Source organism: Ictalurus punctatus, chromosome 18, assembly GCF_001660625.3.
Source record: "Ictalurus punctatus breed USDA103 chromosome 18, Coco_2.0, whole genome shotgun sequence".
NCBI lineage: Eukaryota > Metazoa > Chordata > Actinopteri > Siluriformes > Ictaluridae > Ictalurus > Ictalurus punctatus.
The window spans coordinates 23809856-23828878 of NC_030433.2; the positions used below are offsets into that span (position 1 = coordinate 23809856).

At 43.3% G+C, this 19023-nt stretch overlaps 2 protein-coding genes across 5 annotated transcripts; one reads left to right on the forward strand and one right to left on the reverse strand.

Moving 5' to 3' along the window:
- The first annotated feature begins 1219 nt into the window (after positions 1–1219).
- Positions 1220–9219, forward strand: ublcp1 (ubiquitin-like domain containing CTD phosphatase 1). 4 transcript variants are annotated; one of them, XR_008398266.1, is made up of 13 exons: positions 1222–1356; positions 1883–1940; positions 2213–2381; positions 3975–4066; positions 4258–4343; positions 4451–4566; positions 5217–5315; positions 5736–5773; positions 5917–6015; positions 6543–6659; positions 6770–6897; positions 7536–7638; positions 7671–9219. XR_008398266.1 is itself a non-coding variant. In XM_017491777.3 (12 exons), exons 3-12 carry the CDS (start codon positions 2228–2230, stop codon positions 7561–7563), a joined length of 957 nt encoding a protein of 318 aa, XP_017347266.1. In that variant the 5' UTR covers positions 1222–1356; positions 1883–1918; positions 2213–2227; the 3' UTR covers positions 7564–9219.
- il12bb (interleukin 12B, b) lies at positions 9113–18913 on the reverse strand. The gene is made up of 9 exons (XM_017491891.3): positions 15211–18913; positions 15008–15092; positions 14342–14614; positions 13375–13477; positions 13123–13292; positions 12165–12340; positions 11953–12068; positions 11153–11183; positions 9113–11024 (listed from the first exon to the last, which is right to left on the reverse strand). Exons 2-8 carry the CDS (start codon positions 15090–15092, stop codon positions 11156–11158), a joined length of 951 nt encoding a protein of 316 aa, XP_017347380.1. The 5' UTR covers positions 15211–18913; the 3' UTR covers positions 9113–11024; positions 11153–11155.
- Between the last annotated feature and the right edge of the window lie 110 nt (positions 18914–19023).

A 19023-nucleotide genomic window follows, 5' to 3' on the forward strand; every position in this document is an offset into this window, starting at 1 on the left:
TTAACAGACTGGAGCTGTTACCTGAAATGTGTTCACTCTCCAGGTGTTTAAAGCCCACGTGTACAACAGCTAGAAGTCAGGCACAAACACGTCCAGCATTCATTTTGGAACAGTAGTACAACGTCAAATAGCAAATAGATCATTTTCTGTTCTGTATAAAGTCACAGTTAAACAAAAAAATAAAGAATATTAAACATAGTAATTTGTTAATAATTAATGTGTTAATAAATGCCACAATGTTTCTACACTGAACAAATGAAATGATCATGTTGCATTGTGGGATCAAGTTATATCACAAAGATGACTCTGGACTTGGAAATTCAGCCTGTGTGTGTGTGTGTGTGTGTGTGTGTGTGTGTGTGTGTGTGTGTCTGTCTGTCTGTCTGTGTGTGTGTGTGTATATATGTGTCTGTGTGTGTACGTGTGTGTGTATGTGTATGTGTGTGTGTATGTGTGTGTGTCCTCGCAGTGGAAAATTACATACATGTGTCCGATATTTAAAAAAAAACAAAAAACTTTCGGATTAGGCCACACCCACTTTGGGTTTAAATGCGGATACAGATACAGATAGTGTCATTGCAGGTCCGGTATTGATACCTTTCAGTCTGATGTGAGGTCCTAAATTATAAACAAACAAACAATTAAACAAACAAATAACAGAAAAGTCTTCTGTTCACATCAATCTGACTAAAGTCATATCATTGCATGCTTGTTTAGTTATTTACTTACTTTTTACTTGGACTATTTATTTATTTATTTATTTAACATGGACAAACACAATACAAATGCACAACACAATACATGATACAATCCTGACACTAACTTATGTGAGCTTTATAAATAAACTACACACCAATGTCAGGTACTCATGAATTTCCTGCAAACATAGCTTGTTTCTTTCTTTCTTTCTTTCTTTCTTTCTTTCTTTCTTTCTTTAAAAGAAAAGCCATGTTTTCAAATCTCTTAAATTCATAAGTAAATTCAGACCAAAGACAAGAGTTTTCCTTGATTTGTTATTATGCAATCACCTCATAGAAAGGCTTCTTGTAAGCAAACCTATTTGAGGCTTTATATACAAGTTCTCCAAGCACTGGAGGAGCAAATCACATGGGCAAGAGAGATCCTATATAGGAATCCAATATAGGAATAACGTCATCAGAGCTAAACCATAAATCCAGGAGATTAAAAAAATTTTTTTAATTAATTAATAAAGAAAAAATATATGTATGAGAAGTACACCTTGAAGTTTAATTCTCCTCCAGGTCGCAGGTGGCGCTATTGAGCAAAAATAAATGGAGCCAGGAGGGCGAAGAAGAACATGGTCGATGGAAATCTACAGAATGAACTCGATTTGATGTAAGTGAAATAATAATATTAATAATAATAATAATAATAATAATAATAATAATAATAATAGTAGTAGCAGTAGTAATAATAATAATAAATACTAGTCGCTAATAAATCCTAGTAAACTCGGCACATTCCCGCTTTAACGGTGATTCATAAGCAGTGGCTGTGTCCCAAATCACCCCCATTTAACTCCCCGTAAGAGCTTTCCCTAAGGTAGAAAAACATGGCGTCTGCACCCTATATAGTGCACTTTATATGCTAAAGGTAGCCGTTTTGGGAATGAGCCGGTAGCTAGCTGGCTACTAATGTCAATCCAAAGACAATTAGCTCAGTTTCTTTACCATCGTGGCGCGCTGTATACGGAAAACAGCATCGTTTCTATGCAAAAGTCAATACATATATATGCAGCAAAGCTTGTAAAACATACGACGGACTAATTAACTAGCTAGTTAAAGTATAACCAATGAAAATATCTCGGTGTTAGTGGTAGTCTGTTCAGGTTTTCAGGGCTGTTATATTACATGTGTTGCAGATTTGGGAGTCTGGTGTGTTATCAGGTGTCATTAAGGTGAGCAGCATCTTGTAAAAAGGTAATTCTCATTAATTAACTTATTTATTCTTTTATAAGTGAACCATGTACATACTTGGCTCCAGTGTACAAGCCAGGGGTTTTCCTCAACCTGTAATGCATGACCTTTCTAAAAACACACGTGTGCACACTGCATGTGTGTTTACATCCAAAGCAGGTTACAGTTCAGACAGTCTTTGCGTTTGCTTGATGGCTGAACTGTGATTGAAGCCAATGGGCAGGAGTTCATGGGTGTTGTTGTTGTTGTTTGTTTTTTCCCTTCCCCCTCCACAGAGATTTTCCCCCATCATGTCGCTGTCAGTGATAATAAAGTGGGGAGGACAGGAGTACTCCATCAGCGCTTTGTCCGAAGACGACACCGTGCTGGACCTGAAACAGTCCATTAAATCTCTCACGGGAGTCCTGCCCGAACGCCAGAAACTGCTGGGTTTAAAGATCAGAGGTAGAACTGCTCAGAAAGACCTCTAATCTTACATCTTGTGTTCCTGCTTGTGTTTAATATCCACTCACGTGTATGAATTTCACACCAGATAATAACCATTTCGACTACCGCCATCTCACCATCTCGTATCATCTACCAGCGCGTTGTTGCTTGTTAGTGATTTGTCCCTGCTCATGATTGAACGATTTAATCTGATGCCCTACCTCTGGATGGAGCCCTCATCAACTGGAGGCTACAGCCTGGAGATTGCTTAGGATGGTACCGCTTGGACTGCGATTACCACATGCAGTTTTACACTCGGGTCTCCTTTAGTGAACAGTGGACGAGTTCAACAAACAGACTTCATGTTAAAAAAATAATGACCTTTCCTTTACGTTCACGCTATCCCCAGATGAGGACGGGTTCCCTTCTGAGTCCGGTTCCTCTCAAGGTTTCTTCCTCGTATCATCTCAGGGAGTTTTCCCTCACCACCGTCTCGCTCAATAGGGATAAATTCACACGCTTAAAATCTCCATCCTGTGTTTATATGTTTCTGTAAAGCTGCTCTGAGACAACGTCCGTCGTTAAAAGCGCTACACAAATAAAAATTGAATTGAATTGAAATCTCCCAGAACCGACGAGAGTCTAAGTAAAGACGCTAAAACAGTCATTTCTAGTATTTCAGGTTTGTAGGTGAGGTGTAATAATATGTCCACCTGTGCAGTCGGGAACTGCTGAGCAGGCAGAGCCAATCACGAAAACTCGGCCGTGATTCCGCAGTAAACAAAACAGTTTCACGTTTTCAGTGAAATCCTTTTACAACCCACATGGCCGACGTTTTCCCCGTCGATCTGCTGCTCGGTGTATTTGAACGCGGACCGGCGCAGGAAAGGGGGGGGGGGGGGGGACGGACCCCGAAACAAACAAATAAAAAAGTGTATTTAATTATATGCTAATTAATTATAATCATAATTAACGTTGTTTGTAAAGTGATGGATTTGACACTGTATTGTACGACTATTTAATCACGTCAAGTCAGAATTTTCATCTGAAAGTGGCGTTTTTGACCATGTTTACCCTAAATGTAGTGGTTTCATCTCGTGTAATAAATGCACCGTGCATCCGGAAAGAATTCACAGCGCTTCCCTTTTCCCACGTTTTGTTATGTGACCGCCTTTTTCCGAAACGGATTAAATTCATCATTTTCCTCAAAATTCTACAAACTATACCCCATGATGACGTCACACGAACGACCTCAAAACATTCTCTATGTACCGTGACGGAAAGCGAGGGCGCGGCGCGAGTCCGGTTGAGAGCGTGTGAGATAGAAGAGAAGGGGGCGGGGCTTCCAGGCGGTTTCGGTTAAAATCCGAGAGCTCAAAACACCGGCGCGAATCATTCCCGATTCATATGTGGACCGGATCGTCTGCCGTTTTATTGAGGAGAAAGAGACCGGTGTATTTCAGAGTGACGATTCATATCGGCGTACTCTGATGTTAAATCGCCGAGCTCTTACGGAGGTGTAATGTATTATGATGTAATGAGAGTAAACGTCAGGGGATGTCGTTGCAGTGTAATCTCATGTAGAGTCGATCTAAACCGTTCCGTTTGCAGGTAAACCGGCTGACGACGGCACGAAGCTCGGCCTGCTGAAGCTTAAACCCAACACCAAGATTATGATGATGGGCAGCAGAGAGGAAAGTCTGGTATGATTTTTCACTCCGTGTATTATTATGGATTTATCGGTTGCGCCGGATGTTTTTCTTCCACGGCGAACGTCCAAATTGCCACCTTTGCTCGGATAGTTTTGGAATTAATTTCATAGTTTGTGTGTTTTTAAAAAATAAATAAATAAATAAATAAATTTTAAAAATCGGTCTTGTGTTTCCCCCCGAAGGAAGACATCCTGGCTCCTCCTCCTGAAAGCGACGATGTCATCAACGACTTTGACATCGAAGAGGAGGTGATCGAGGTGGAAAACCGGTGCGTTATTGGAAATGCATCCAAATCACCTGTGTATGTTTATCTGCCATAACGCCACGTTTGAACCTTTTCTTCCCTCCTGTTTATACCTGAACGTTTATATGTAGAGAGGAGAATCTGGCTAAGATCGCACGCCGTGTCAAAGAGTACAAGGTGGAGGAGTTAAACCCACCCAGAGAGGGGAAGAGATTACTCGTGTTAGACGTCGATTACACGCTGTTCGGTGAGACCGGAAGAATCGAGCTAATTTATGAATTGGGATCTTTAGTAGATGAACAGATAATGCCTGTTTAGTTCATTGTATGCTTGTTTTATCTCTCTATCTCTCTGTCTATCTATCTCTCTATCTAACAGCTTAATTCATTCATTCCATACTTACACATTTAGCTGCTTACTTACTTGTGTCCTAAAGTACTTATTTATTTACATAGTGCTTACTTATGTGCGTACATACTAACCAATTTACGAACTTTATGAATATTTATGTACTTGCGTGCTTATTTCCATAATAACGTACATACTCGCGTACTTATTTACGCAATTATGTACCTGCTTATTTGATTTGATTTCTATCATATGATTGTAAATTGATTTTTTTTTTTTTTTTTTTTTACAAAAATGGCTTTTTATTTCCTTTTTTTGCGTCTGCAAACGGATCCCGTCCCCGCCGTGATTTCCGCAAACATCCCGCGGTAACGCCGCGTTTAATCCCGATCATTTTAAGATAGTTCTTCTCTCCGTCGTCATCATCACCCCAGACTCTGAAACGACGTCGGTCCAGAGAGAACGACGTTCTGAAATGGTGTATATCTTTTATATCTGGCGCCGAGATCGTATCTGTTGCTTATAGCGGATCTTTTCGACTGTTTTCAGACCACAAGTCGTGTGCCGAGACGGGGCAAGAGCTCATGAGGCCGTTCCTCCACGAGTTCCTCGCGTCCGCGTACGAAGACTACGACATTGTCATCTGGTGTGAGTGGTCGAGACGTCCTGAGCGTTCGCGGTAGAATGTCCGAGCGTCACGTTTCGTGTAACTTTATAAACTTTGGTTTTGAAAAAAAAAAGTCAGTCTTAAAAAAAAAAAAAAAAAAAAAAAAAAAAGACTTTTGAAAGGATTTAATCAAATTAATAATCGTCTTGTCTTCCTAAAGTTTATTTCTGCCGGAAGAAAAATTTCCTTTGGACGTCATATTTGCATCCCTGTCATAATTGTTTGTTTGTTTGTTGTTGTTTTGTTGGCTGTACGATGTGATTGGTCAGTGATGTATTCCTCACTGGCACATATAACAGTACTTATTATGATGTTTAACATTTAATTTATCATTTTAAACTCGTCGTTTCGGATGGATGGAAATACAAACGGTGTTTTTTCTACCCGTGGTTCCTTTACAGCTGCAACAAGCATGAAGTGGATCGATGCCAAAATGAAGGTAGGTATATCCACATAACGACTGTGAATGAGAAATCTCAAAATCACTCCTTGAAAGCTTATTAGTTCTCTCTCTGTGTGTGTGTGTGTGTGTGTGTGTGTGTGTGTGTGTGTGTGTGTGTGTGTGTGTGTGTGATATCCCAGGAGCTGGGTGTGTCGGATAACTCCAACTACAAGATCACCTTCATGCTGGATAGTGGAGCCATGATCACAGTTCACACACCTAAGAGAGGCGTGGTGGAGGTGAAGTACTGTACTATACTATAAAACTTATTTTATTTAAGTTACCGTGGCGCTCCTGTCCGCTGGAAACAGTCTGGGCGTCCTCCCCCGTCCTCTCTCGTCCACGGCGACGTTTCCAGTCGGATGTTTTTTTGTTTTTCGCGCCATTCTGTACGTAGACTCTGTGGAGACCGCCGTCTGCGGAAAATCCCAAGAAAATCATCAGTTTCTGATCCAGAAACACCCGGACTAATCCGGCACGGACGACGCACGACGGTCGAGATCACCGAGACTTTCTCCCGCATTCCGACGTGAAGATTAACCGAAGCTCTCGCGTGATTTTACTCTAAACGATCGGCCGATCGGATCGTTGCACGGTTTTAAAGGTCGTATTTCTGCGTCGGATTCGGTTTTATCGCCGAATGGGTTTTTGGGTTGTTGTTGTTGTTGTTTTTTTTTTTTAATGGTGTTGGAGGTGCGAGGTTTACACCCGCGGTACCGGGAATAAAACCGGAAAACAGATTTGAGTGGATTGTGTCGATCCTTAGGTGAAGCCGCTCGGAGTGATCTGGGGAAAGTACGGCGAGTTTTACAACCGAAAGAACACCATCATGTTCGACGACATCGGGAGGAACTTTCTCATGAACCCACAAAATGGACTGAAGGTACGAGAAGCCGGTCCACACCGCACTACACTACGCACGCCACTATATCTCAGATATACAGAAAACATACAAACTCTTCTTCTACTTCTTCTTTGTGTCTGTGCGTGTAGATCAGACCGTTCATGAAGGCGCACTTAAACCGAGAGAGAGACAAGGAGCTTCTCAAACTGTCTCACTACCTGAAGGAGATCGCCAAGCTGGACGACTTTTCAGCTCTCAACCACAAGCACTGGGAAAGGTTCGTGTAAACGACAAACCTGTTCACGTATTTTCCGGACACTTCTATCCGAGAAGTGGCTCGGATCGGACCGCGAGTCTGTAGCCGGGGCTGGACGGTGGCTCTCTGCCTGCGTCCGAGCTTCCGCCACGTGTACGTCTGCATCTCCTTCTGGGATTATAGAACGATCTTCCTTTCCTTTTGATTAATTAAACGACTCGTGTACGAGCGTATCCGTGAAGGTTATGAAACGCTCCGGGGCGTGCCGGTGTGGAAAAATCACGAACGGCAGGGTGGCGTGATTTTCGGCCCGTTCTCGTTAACGGCTGTAAACGAACAATCCATGATCGAAATGTATACGAACCGTCAGATAAATAAAATACTTTTAAAAATAGGGAAACAATCAAGTAAAATGAAGTTAAAACCAGAGATGAAGTTGCAGTAGGTAGCGGAGGTAAAATTGGCAGAAATAAAAATGTATTAAAAGCCGATTGATGTATTAAATCTTGTCGTGTGCAGCGTGTTAAAACGTAACGGTTACGTCAGTACGTGTTCATCATGACTGCATTACCTGCTGGATGGAAATCTCACTACTGAGAAGACATGATGATGATGATGATGATGATGATGATGATGGTGTTGACCTTTGACCCCTGCAGGTACCTATCAAAGAAGCAGAGCCAGTGAAGTAGCTGGAGAGTTCATCCTCAAGAACACGTGATGCTGGATACCCGCAAGGTGTCACCAAATAACTTCCTGCCATCTCTCTCTCTCTCTCTCTCTCTCTCTCTCTCTCTCTCTCTCTCTCTCTCTCTCTCTCTCTCTCCGTGCTCGATCCATCTCAGAAGGGAAAAGGACTTGAAACACTCACCTTTACAGTTACACAGGTGTGCTGAATAAACGAGCAGAAACACTCATCACTCTGAGCCACCGAACAGAACCGTCTCGGAAAAGGGTACATTTAATAAATAATAAAGTCTTGCTCGGTGCAGGTAGAGTTCCATCCACAGACCCACAAATATTCTTTGCACTTGTTCATGTTTTTGAGAAAATATCTCTTATTAATGTGACGTTTCTCTTACGTGTTTAAGAAGCGGCGTGTGCTTTTTTTTTTTGTGTGTGTGTGTGTGTGTAATGGCCTGGGCAAAGCTTTTTACACGGTCACAGGTGACATTTAAACATCTCCGACAAAACGGAAAACGTGATAGAAAATTAAAGAACACGACGAGGAGGGGAAAAAAAACAAAACACCGAAACTCTAAAGCGTGACCACGACAAAACGGAAAACACGGCGACATCAAAACGGGAAACACCACGGCGAAAAACACGGCCAGGACAGCACAGAAAAAACACCACGTCAAAACAACACACACGACGACAGGCCGGAACAGCAAAACTGAAAACACCGCGACGGCAAGGTGCAAAACACGACGACAACACGCAAAACAGACATCACGACAACACGCAAAACAGACATCACGACAACACGCAAAACACGACGACAAAACAAGACGACGAACAACAAAGCTGACCGATACAGCAGAGCTAAGAACACGACAAAAATAAAAACAGCAAATCAGAACATGATAGCAACATTTAAAAATGAAACATGCAATAATCTCTCTCTCCCCCTCCCTCTCTCTCCCCCTCCCCCCCCTCCCTCTCTCTCCCCCTCCCCCCCCTCCCTCTCTCTCCCCCTCTCCCCCTCCCTCTCCTCTATCCCCCCTCCCTCTCGTCTATCTCCCCCTCCCTCTCGTCTATCCCCCCCCCTCTCCTCTACCCCCCCTCCCTCTCCTCTACCCCCCCTCCCTCTCCTCTATCTCCCCCTCCCTCTCCTCTATCCCCCCCCCCCCCCTCCTCTATCTCCCCCTCCCTCTCCTCTATCTCCCCCCCACCCCCCCTCTCGTTTTTTCCTCCAGAAACGAAGCTGGTTTTGACATTTTTTTAACTGGGCAGTAAGTTCGTTACAGCCGGTAAACAGAGGACAGGGAGTATCTTAACGGTTTACATAAATACTGTTTGTGGTATTTATTTTTGACTTATTTAAGGATTTGTTTACAGTGTGTTACCTTCGTGTTGCCCGTGTTGAGCGTTGATTCTAACCCAGTGGCTTTAGTTTGGCAGAAAATGATTCACAAGAGCAAAAACTTCAGAGTTGTTTTTTTATACGTTGTTTCCGTGTATATAGTGATATGAACTCGTGTAACCTCAAGTCGCTTCCTGTCCTCTCGTGGTATTTTTTTTTTTTTTTTTTTTTTTTGGTTTATTCCAACAACACTGACATGAGCTATGAGCGTATGGATGCAACTCGAGTTTAAATAAATAAAAACGTAAGAAAAAGAATCATTCTGTGGTGAGTGTTGAATGTGAGCGTCTCTTGTTGAATAATAAAATACAGTATGTTACGCTCCCCTCCGAAACTATTGGAACGGCGAGGCCATTTTATTTGTGCTGTCCACCAGACATCTGGTTTTTAGATGGAGGTGAGACGAGGGTTTCGGATTTCAGCTTTTATCTCCTGGTGTTTACATCTAGACGTGTTCAACAACATAAAACACTGAACCTTTTGTATTAGACCAGACAATTTTTAGGAGAGCAAAAGTATAGGAACAGATCAGTCTTAAAGTAAACGGCACTTAATATTCGGTTGCATATCCCTTACTCGCAGTAACTGCGTCACTCCTGCGACTCGCTGACCCCAGACTGCTGGGTTCTTCTTCTGTGAAGCTTCTCCAGGTTTGTCCTGCAGCTTCTTTCAGTAGTTGTTTGTTTCGGGGGGGTTCTCCCTTCAGTCTGTTCAGAATGTTCCAGAAGCAGCCGTGCAAGCCCAAGCCATGACGCTACCTCCACCATGTTTCACAGATGAGCTCGTATGTTTTGGATCGTGAGCAGCTCATTTCTTTCTCCATGCTTTGGACTTTCCGTCACTTTGGTCGAGGTTCATCTCGGTTCCAGAACTTCTGTGGCTCGTCTCTGTACTTCTTTGTGAATTCCAGTCTGGCTTTCCGATTCTTACTGCTGATGAGGGGTTTCCATCGTTTGGTACGGCCTCGATATCTCTGCTCTTGAAATTTTCCTCGAACGGTGGATTGTGAGACCTTCGCCTCGGCCCTGTGGAGGTCGTTTCTATCATCAGCTGCGGTAGTTTTCCTCGGCCGACGCGTTCGGTGTCTGTTATTCGGTACACCAGTGATTTCTTTATTTTTCAGGACATTCCAAATTGTTGGCTGATTTTTCAGCTTCAAAATGGCTCACTTTCCTCCCATAGACAGCTCGCTGGTCTTTATGATGGTTTATCCTTTTTAACATCAAATTCAGTCTTCACGGGTGAAACTGAAGGCTAAAACCAAGAGTTTCAGAGCTATTTACTGTTTAAACAGTCAATCGAATAAAAAACACCTGTCAGTCACACGTTCCAATATTTTTTTCTCGTTTATTCATCTGATCTCAAACCCAAATGTCTTCAGTCTACAGCGAAAAAAGGAAAAAGAATTGGCCTTGCCAATTTCTATAGTATGAACTCCTTCACAGGGACACGTTTAGCTAATGCTGCATTCGACTAAATATCAGAACACTGAATTTCCAGCCTGGGGAAAAAAACAAAGATCCCTCAAATTGGAATTTCTACTTGGAAATTCGGGAAGTTCTCCATCCTCCAGCCCCGGCTTCACGCCGACCCCACAGTTCTCAGTTTCGAGGATGTAAATGCGTTATAAACTCGTCATCGCTCATGTTCGCGGGTTAGTCATGTGTGTGTGTTTTTTCCCACGTTGTAGCTTGAAAACGAAGGAAAATTTCCCACGTCCAAGTTTATTCGAACGCGGCATAACCTTTACGGACATAAACCTCGGTATCGGAGCTTTGTTTATTTGTCATTGTAACCACCGTGGGGAAATGTTCAGGACTTTCAAGCGCTTTGGCATATGCGGCGAGCTAAACTGTCACATAACTTCAAAAAAAAAAGAAAAAAAGAGAAAGACAAGACAGGTGGCTGAAGTGTCATTCTTTAATAAATAATAAATACTGGTGAATTGCTGTAGTATAACAGGAATAAAACAATATCACACCACCACAACACGCACAGATCCACGGCTGTCATACTGCAAAAACCAGCATAGCGGACGGAAGTGGGATGTTTTCTTCTTGCCCTGTTAAAAACAAAAAAAAACCCATAGCTTTTAGATATATATGTATGTCTATGTGATACTGTGTAATATATTAATAATGTCAGGAATTAATTACGCGCTTTAAGTTAATGTGATATATTTACTCTTACCTTTCATTTTTTCGCTTTTTGCTTGATGACCCTTGGTAAAGGAAAGAGTATTTGGTATTTGAGGTATAAGGAAAAAACAAACACCAACAAATCGTGAAAAAATGACACCGCTAAATATACAGTACTAGGAAGACCCCAGCCAATCACGTGGCAGCAGAACGATGCACAAAATCACGCAGGTACGGGTTCCGGAGATCAAATCCCGATCCGGGATTTTCGTCTCTAGATTTTACACGGAACGTGAAAAGACGGTTCTGACGAGAGACGTCGGAGGAGAACGTCCACGCCGGTTCGAGCCGACAGGAAGGGGAATCGAATAACCAGTCTTTACAACCGTGCTGAGCAGAAAAGTATCTCGAGCTGGATGAGCTACGACCGCGGAAGATCCTATCGCGTTCCGGTCCAGGAAAGCTCGAAGAGGAGTCTGAGGCTACAGGGAGCGCAGACTCACCCAGACTCATTCCGGTTGGAGAACGGAAAATGACCTGGTGAAGATGCTTCTCCGCTCACCACGGTTGTAGAGAGTGCGTATTGGGGTTCCTGTAGCCCAGTGATCACCAACCATCTTCCTTGAGACACCCGTTCTAGTCGATCAAGAACTTCTCAGCGAGGCGATTAGATGTTCAGGTGGGCACGATTATGTTCTACTTTAAGGTAGATCTCCAGGAAGAGGGTTGGTGAGCACTGCCGTAGTCGTCCTGATCAGCCGTCTCTGTCCGATGTGAAAATGGACTGAAGCTCTTGGTTTAAACACCGATCCACAGGGAACAGAGAAGAAAGTGACGATAAAACCGACTCACCTGTGCTGGCTCCAGTCTCCCCAGACTTTATTGGTGAAGGAGTCCTGAGCTCTCACGCAGAACGTATAACTCCTCTTGCCGGAGACCGTATAACGGGTTTCGCTGATGTTATGGCTCTAAGACAAGTCAGGTTTTCAGATTATTCATTTGGAACTTCGACTCAGAGCACATTTTCTCGCAAAACACTTTGACAGTCTGGACCAGGTGCTTACATCTGGATGGTTTCCTCCGTTGTCATGTGATGTGTCATCACAGTCCTTGCGGTGTGACATCACTTTCACTTCGTACCGCAGCGGGAAGAACGTACACGGTGAGTTCCACGTTTTGGGGACTTCCCACTCAAACTCGTTGTTCTCGGCCTTGGTGATGTCGACCTTTCCCGGCTTGACTGTACAATCGAGAAAATGGTCAGAATGTGGACCGGGAACATAAATACTCCAAACTTACTGCGCGATGGAAACTATTTTACAGACGCTGTAGTAACGGCGCAGATGTCGGGCTCCATCTCCGTCAACGTATCGCTATACTAAAGGTTTCTCCGGCAAGGATCAGGATCAATTCGTGAAAATCCCGCTCGTTCGGAAAGACCTTCGCATCCTGCTGAGTTTGTGGAAATTTACGAATAAGGAGCGACATCGCCGAGCGGCTGTAACTGACGACGTGACGGGGTGCGTCGGTACGAGACGCCTGAGGACGATCTGCGAATAAATTTGTCCGTATCCACGCGGACGTGAACGACACCCGTTGTTTTGACAAAATAATAAACGCTAGGGGAGATTTTCTTAACTATAAATATTCAATGATTCCACACTAAGCCCATAATTAAATACGATCAGTACAGCTATAGCAGCGGTACGTGAAATTTAACGCTATACACTGTGAACATGCTACGATTGAGCAAAATACGAGTGATTCACTGAGGAACATATCACATGATGAGGGGTCCTATACAGGGTAGAGTAATCAGCCAGCAGACTATGTGTATATATATATATATATATTTAGACTATGACTATATAGTTTTCGTACATTCTCCTCTTAAATAAGTGCGAACGCTTTTGCACGTCATGATCCGGAGCACGCTCAAAGATTTTGGGAGAAAACAGAACGTAATAAAGCCGATTAGCTTAAGTTCAGTGTGTATAACAGAGGGTTCAGGCCAGCTCTTACTTATATCATGGATGAAGAACGCCTTTTGGTGCTCTTCTAAGCGGTACTGGTTTCGGACCAGCAAGGTGAGGTTAATGCGAGTCACCTCCTCGGAGAAGGGACACTGCAGATCCGCACAAGTCAGCCCGCCGCTATCAGCGTCCAGGGAGCAGTTCATAGCGCTCGAGTTCCTGCGGAAGAAACCTCCGTTAAAACTAGGCCACCAAATCAAACGGTCCGGCAAATCGGATGAACGATTTCGATCGTCTTTACCGGAAAGCTGTGAAAAACACCACGACGCCGTTCCTTATGGGATCCCATTTCCAAGAGCAGTGGAACGGGCCACTGTAGTTTCTCGCTACGCATGTAATGTACTCTACGTGGAAAGAAAGATTCAGATAGATTAGGATACACAAGAGATTGAAGTTACTAAAGATTCAGGAAGGAATAATAATAATAATAATAATAATAATAATAATAATAATAATAATAATAATAATTAGTTATTGTACTTCACTGCTAAAATGAAGTATTGTTTAGATACTTCACTTGAGTGTTGTGGAAATGGAATTTTTGTACATTTATTATTTAGACCTTGTTTATAAGGACTCGTTACAAATCTTAAAGGTCTCTTCGTCTCTTGTCCAGCTCATGACTTTTACTCTATACATCAATCACATGAGCTCGAATTCATCAGTGTAGGAAAAAAAATCGATCCAGAACCCGTCAATCAATTCATCCTCCGCTCTGATCTGGCGTAACGACTGGTTTTGATAAAACGAGGCGTCTCCTTTACCTCCCTAGAAGGCATGAAGTCCATCTAAAAGCATGTCGAGGCACGTTTCACGAATTGGCGAACGTTAACCGGCTATTTTTACGTAGCTGTTAGCATGCTTTCTTTGCTAATACCGGGTTAGACTAGCATCGATTCAAATTCTAGATAATTCTAGGTCAACATTGGTTATTTGCTTCTAATTAATCGGTTAGGAAGCGACGTAGCGCCGGTCACACACGCGTAGCAAACTTACAGAGATCGAATGAAGCCTTCAGGCAAAATGGCGTCAGTGAGGATCAGTCTTAGGCGAGTCATACTATTTCTAGATAAGTACGATTTCAGCATTATTGACATCTTTTACATCGAGTACATTTAAAGATAGCCATTTTTTGACTTCTACTTTTGACTATATTTTCACTGACGTAAATGATCCTGTGCTTTCTCAGTTTTTCCCTTCCCATTTACCTCTGTTACTGCTCCGTAGCAGAATGGCCTTCTCAAAGTCGAGTGGACTGACCAGCACCAGCGTGTGGTTCAGAACGTCTCCCGACGCGCCGTGGCAGGTGAAGTTTCCTCCCAGCATCGCCTCGATGGTCACTTCTATACTGTTACCCTTGGTGGGGATGTCATGTTGATTTTTCCGCCAGTGGATCTCAGTGCCTTCGAACTCATCGCCACAACTCAGCGCAACTCTGGTCTTTTGTTCCATCGGGTTTCCGCTTACTTCCAGAGCGATGACTGTGACAAACGAGGTCCGGGTATAAGACTTTCAGCAATATCTTAATCTATACTCCGGCTGTACCGATGAATACATATGATCAAATGTACTACACTTGGTCAGTACAGTCGTTCTATACCTAAATACAAACTGAACACTTTTAAAAGCTGTGTAAGAAACGTGTGGTGGATTATTTTAGATATGAATAGAGACCCTGAATTGTACTATATATATATATATATATATATATAAATTAGTATGTGTGAAATGTTTTACTCCAAAATATGGCTCAAAATTATTTTACAGTTCTAACATCGGAAACCTAAAGCCCCTAAAGCCGGATCCAAACGTTTTCTACTTGTTTTAAACCGATTTGTACAATAATATAGTAATAAAATAAAGCTAATAGTCACCGTTTGGCTTGACCACCCGCAGTGTACTGCCTTCCCCGACATGAAGGAGGGTCAGATGCAAGGCAATGATGCACAACAAATTCATCTAAACAGGCAAACAAAGCGATTATTCACTGTGTAAGACCTTACCACGTGTATACAGTTCATATAAGCGTCATAGTAAAGAAGTCAAATATTAGAAACTCAAGTCATATCAGTCCTACCTTCTTCCCTTGGTTTGTTTTTTTTTTGGGTCGTGTCTAAGCGCGATGAAGTTTCTGAGACTCACAATGAACAACTGACTGAACTCAGGAGACTTTATAGGCAGGTGAGACAGAAGAAAAAAAAATTCCCAGCACAGGACAATGTACCAGCTAATGAGGAACTGTAAACGCATTGACAAAAGGCATTGATAAAAACCAAACACCGGCGACCTTTAGGAAAGTTTACACATCTGACCTAATTACTTTGTGCACATGGGCTTTTAGAATAAAAAAGTACCAGTCCTGGTCACCGTCCAATATACATCGTCACTGCTAAAATGAAGTATTGTTTAGATACTTCACTTGAGTGTTGTGGAAATGGAATTTTTGTACATTTATTATTTAGACCTTGTTTATAAGGACTCGTTACAAATCTTAAAGGTCTCTTCGTCTCTTGTCCAGCTCATGACTTTTACTCTATACATCAATCACATGAGCTCGAATTCATCAGTGTAGGAAAAAAAATCGATCCAGAACCCGTCAATCAATTCATCCTCCGCTCTGATCTGGCGTAACGACTGGTTTTGATAAAACGAGGCGTCTCCTTTACCTCCCTAGAAGGCATGAAGTCCATCTAAAAGCATGTCGAGGCACGTTTCACGAATTGGCGAACGTTAACCGGCTATTTTTACGTAGCTGTTAGCATGCTTTCTTTGCTAATACCGGGTTAGACTAGCATCGATTCAAATTCTAGCTAAGTCTAGGTCAACATTGGTTATTTGCTTCTAATTAATCGGTTAGGAAGCGACGTAGCGCCGGTCACACACGCGTAGCAAACTTACAGAGATCGAATGAAGCCTTCAGGCAAAATGGCGTCAGTGAGGATCAGTCTTAGGCGAGTCATACTATTTCTACAGATTCAGTATCTTTTTCACCTCAAAGATAATTATGGTCCAATGAAGTATGTTTTTTTTTTAAATACATTATATTCTCAAACCCATGTCAGAGGCGACGCTATAGAGAATGAGGAAGTGAAATAATAATTACACAAGTAGGTAGATGAAGATTGGGGTTAAATACTCACCCACCCACACACACACACACACACATACACACTCACACCAACACATACACGCGAATCAGGGAAAATGTAGCAGGGGAAGTCAGAGATTCCTCTCGGACTTGAGCAAAGTTCACAAAGTTAAAAGGGAAGGAATGGTGTTTACTTGGTCCACATTATAAGTGCTATTACTACAACTTTCACCCAAACACACAGGGAATTCCACCCAGCTCTTATCGTGAGGACTTTTCGTTGTCTCTTTCTTTTACGGGTAATGACCGGGGGGGGAGGAGCGGAAAAAACAGTCTCGAAGATGAGCTTAGAGCAGGGCGATATGACAGGAATACCGCATGGCGAGTGTCGAAGGCACTTCTGCGGTTCACGATGCATCACGGTATCTCAGCGTGTGGCATTGAATAAAACATTAACTAACACGAACTAAAAAAAGACTAAAAATGTCTCAAAAATATGAACATTTTACAAATCCGATTGAAAGACCGACGGCAGATTTCAGTCGGTCGGTATTTAAAATGCATCACGATGTGGATATTGTGTGAGGTTACGGCCGGGCGATATATATCACGATGATGTCGATATCGTGGTCGATGATCACATGGTTGTAAGTGCTCTCGGTGTCTGTTTTCTCTGTAAAACGACAGGCTGCAAGTAATGAATAATTAAGAAGGCAGTGAACGTTGTCTATGATTCGTTTTGGGTCAAATGAAGGAAGATGTACGCGTGGTCACGGCGTCACGGCAGCGTTTCAGAGCGCCGCGTTGCCACCTCACGGCTCGGGGTTTTGTCTGTATGGAGTTTCGCTTTTCTTTCACGTGCACAGGTTTCCTCCGGGTTCTCCGGGTTCCTCCTACCTGCCAAAAGCCAAAACATTCCACTGTGTATCAATGAGCGTGTGAATGAGCGTGTGAACAGTACGGTGTGACGGACGGTGTTCCCTCCAGGATGTAATCACATCGTCAGCTGTGTGGTTGGGAAATGCTTACCCATTTCCCAACCACATCTGGCCGACATTTTCACTTCTGATCTACTGCTCAGAGTGTTTCAATGCGTCCGACGCGTCAGACTTCCTGACATTCTGTTGTTGGACTATTGAATCTTTTTGGGTCAAAATCAAAGTCTTTCGGTGGCGTCCCTGATAAATACCGTGACGATATGTTCGCTGTAAAACTGTCAAAAGTTAGCTAAGTGGAACACATCGACAGATTTAGTTTCACATTCACAATAAACGCACACGGTGGCTTAGTGGTTAGCACGTTCTCCTCACATGTCGAGGGTTCGAGTCCCGCCGTGGCCCTGTGTGTGCGGAGTTTGCATGTTCTCCCCGTGCTGTGGGGGTTTCCTCCGGGTACTCCGGTTTCCTCCCCCAGTCCAAACACATGCATGGTAGGCTGATTGGTGTGTCTAAAGTGTCCGTAGTGTATGAATGGGTGTGTGAGTGTGTATGTGATCGTGCCGTGCGATGGATCGGCACCCTGTCCAGGGTGTACCCCGCCTCGTGCCCCATGCTCCCTGGGATAGACTCCAGGTTCCCCGAGACCCTGAAAAGGATAAAGCGGTATAGAAGATGGATGGATAGATATATAAACTCAAAACACAATCCATTTACCGTGACTGAAGACGAGGAGGAATTTATTTTATTGAGGAGGAGTAGACTGCTCGTTTGGCCTGCTAATATAATATAATATAATGTAATATAATATAATGTAATACAATATAATCAGAGTAGATGTAACTGGATGTGGTGGAAGTGGAATATCATTTAGAGACGAATAAATCGTTATTAACCTTCTACAACTCCCTGGGAAACAAAGAAGAAAGTATTTTGCAATTTTATGTTCTAAAATCTCTACAGGTTGAGATTCGGGGTGTGCGATATAGACTTAAAACAATATCGTGATATCCCGTGGTATTTTTTGGCGGTGACGATATGAAGAGAGTAACGCAAGTGCTTATGCTTGAGGCGGCGAAACAAATCTGATGCGTTTCCGCCCTCTGTCGATACGGGGTTTTGACAGACCTTTGATTCACATCCTATCTTCTGTTTTTGGGGATTCCTTCTTCTTCCTCGTCTAGGGTTGGAACCCCGCCTTCCGCCGCTCTCGTTCTCGGTCTACGTCCGAGAAGACCACGTCGTGGCGCGTAAGCACGTCGTCGCCTGTACCTTCGATACCGCGGGATGACAGACCGCCACCACGGGGAGGAATCGCACCGGTTCGTCATGACATCACGATACGACATGACACGACACGACACGATCCGATCCTAGTTGAGATGTTTTTTTTTGTCTGTTTTATCTCGAATAAATCGCTCCAACGAGCCACGTTCACATGATCCCGCGTCTCGGTCTGAGTCCGTTTCCTGCTTCTACCTCACGTGTATTGAAAATAAAATCTTCTCACTTCTGCTTAAGAACGGAGCTGCTCTGACCACAAAGACCAAGAGTTTCACTGTGATGAGATCTGGGTTAGATCGTGCGGTTTAGAGATTAGAGCAGAAAACTCCACGCCAACGATATCAGAGATTTTCCCCACTCACGACCGCGGATTAGCAAAGCGGGCGGCGGCGCCGAAGAAGTGAGAAACCACAAAGAGATGGAGTAAAAACGTTCATGTTTTATTTAAAAAACACATTCCGTATCATTAAAATAAGCCATCTCCCCCCGACCCCCCCCCCCCCCCCCTTCCCGCCCGACAACACGTACGTTCGCTACGTTCAGGCGAACTGCATTAGCGTCTCTTTTTTCCGTCTCCGTAGCA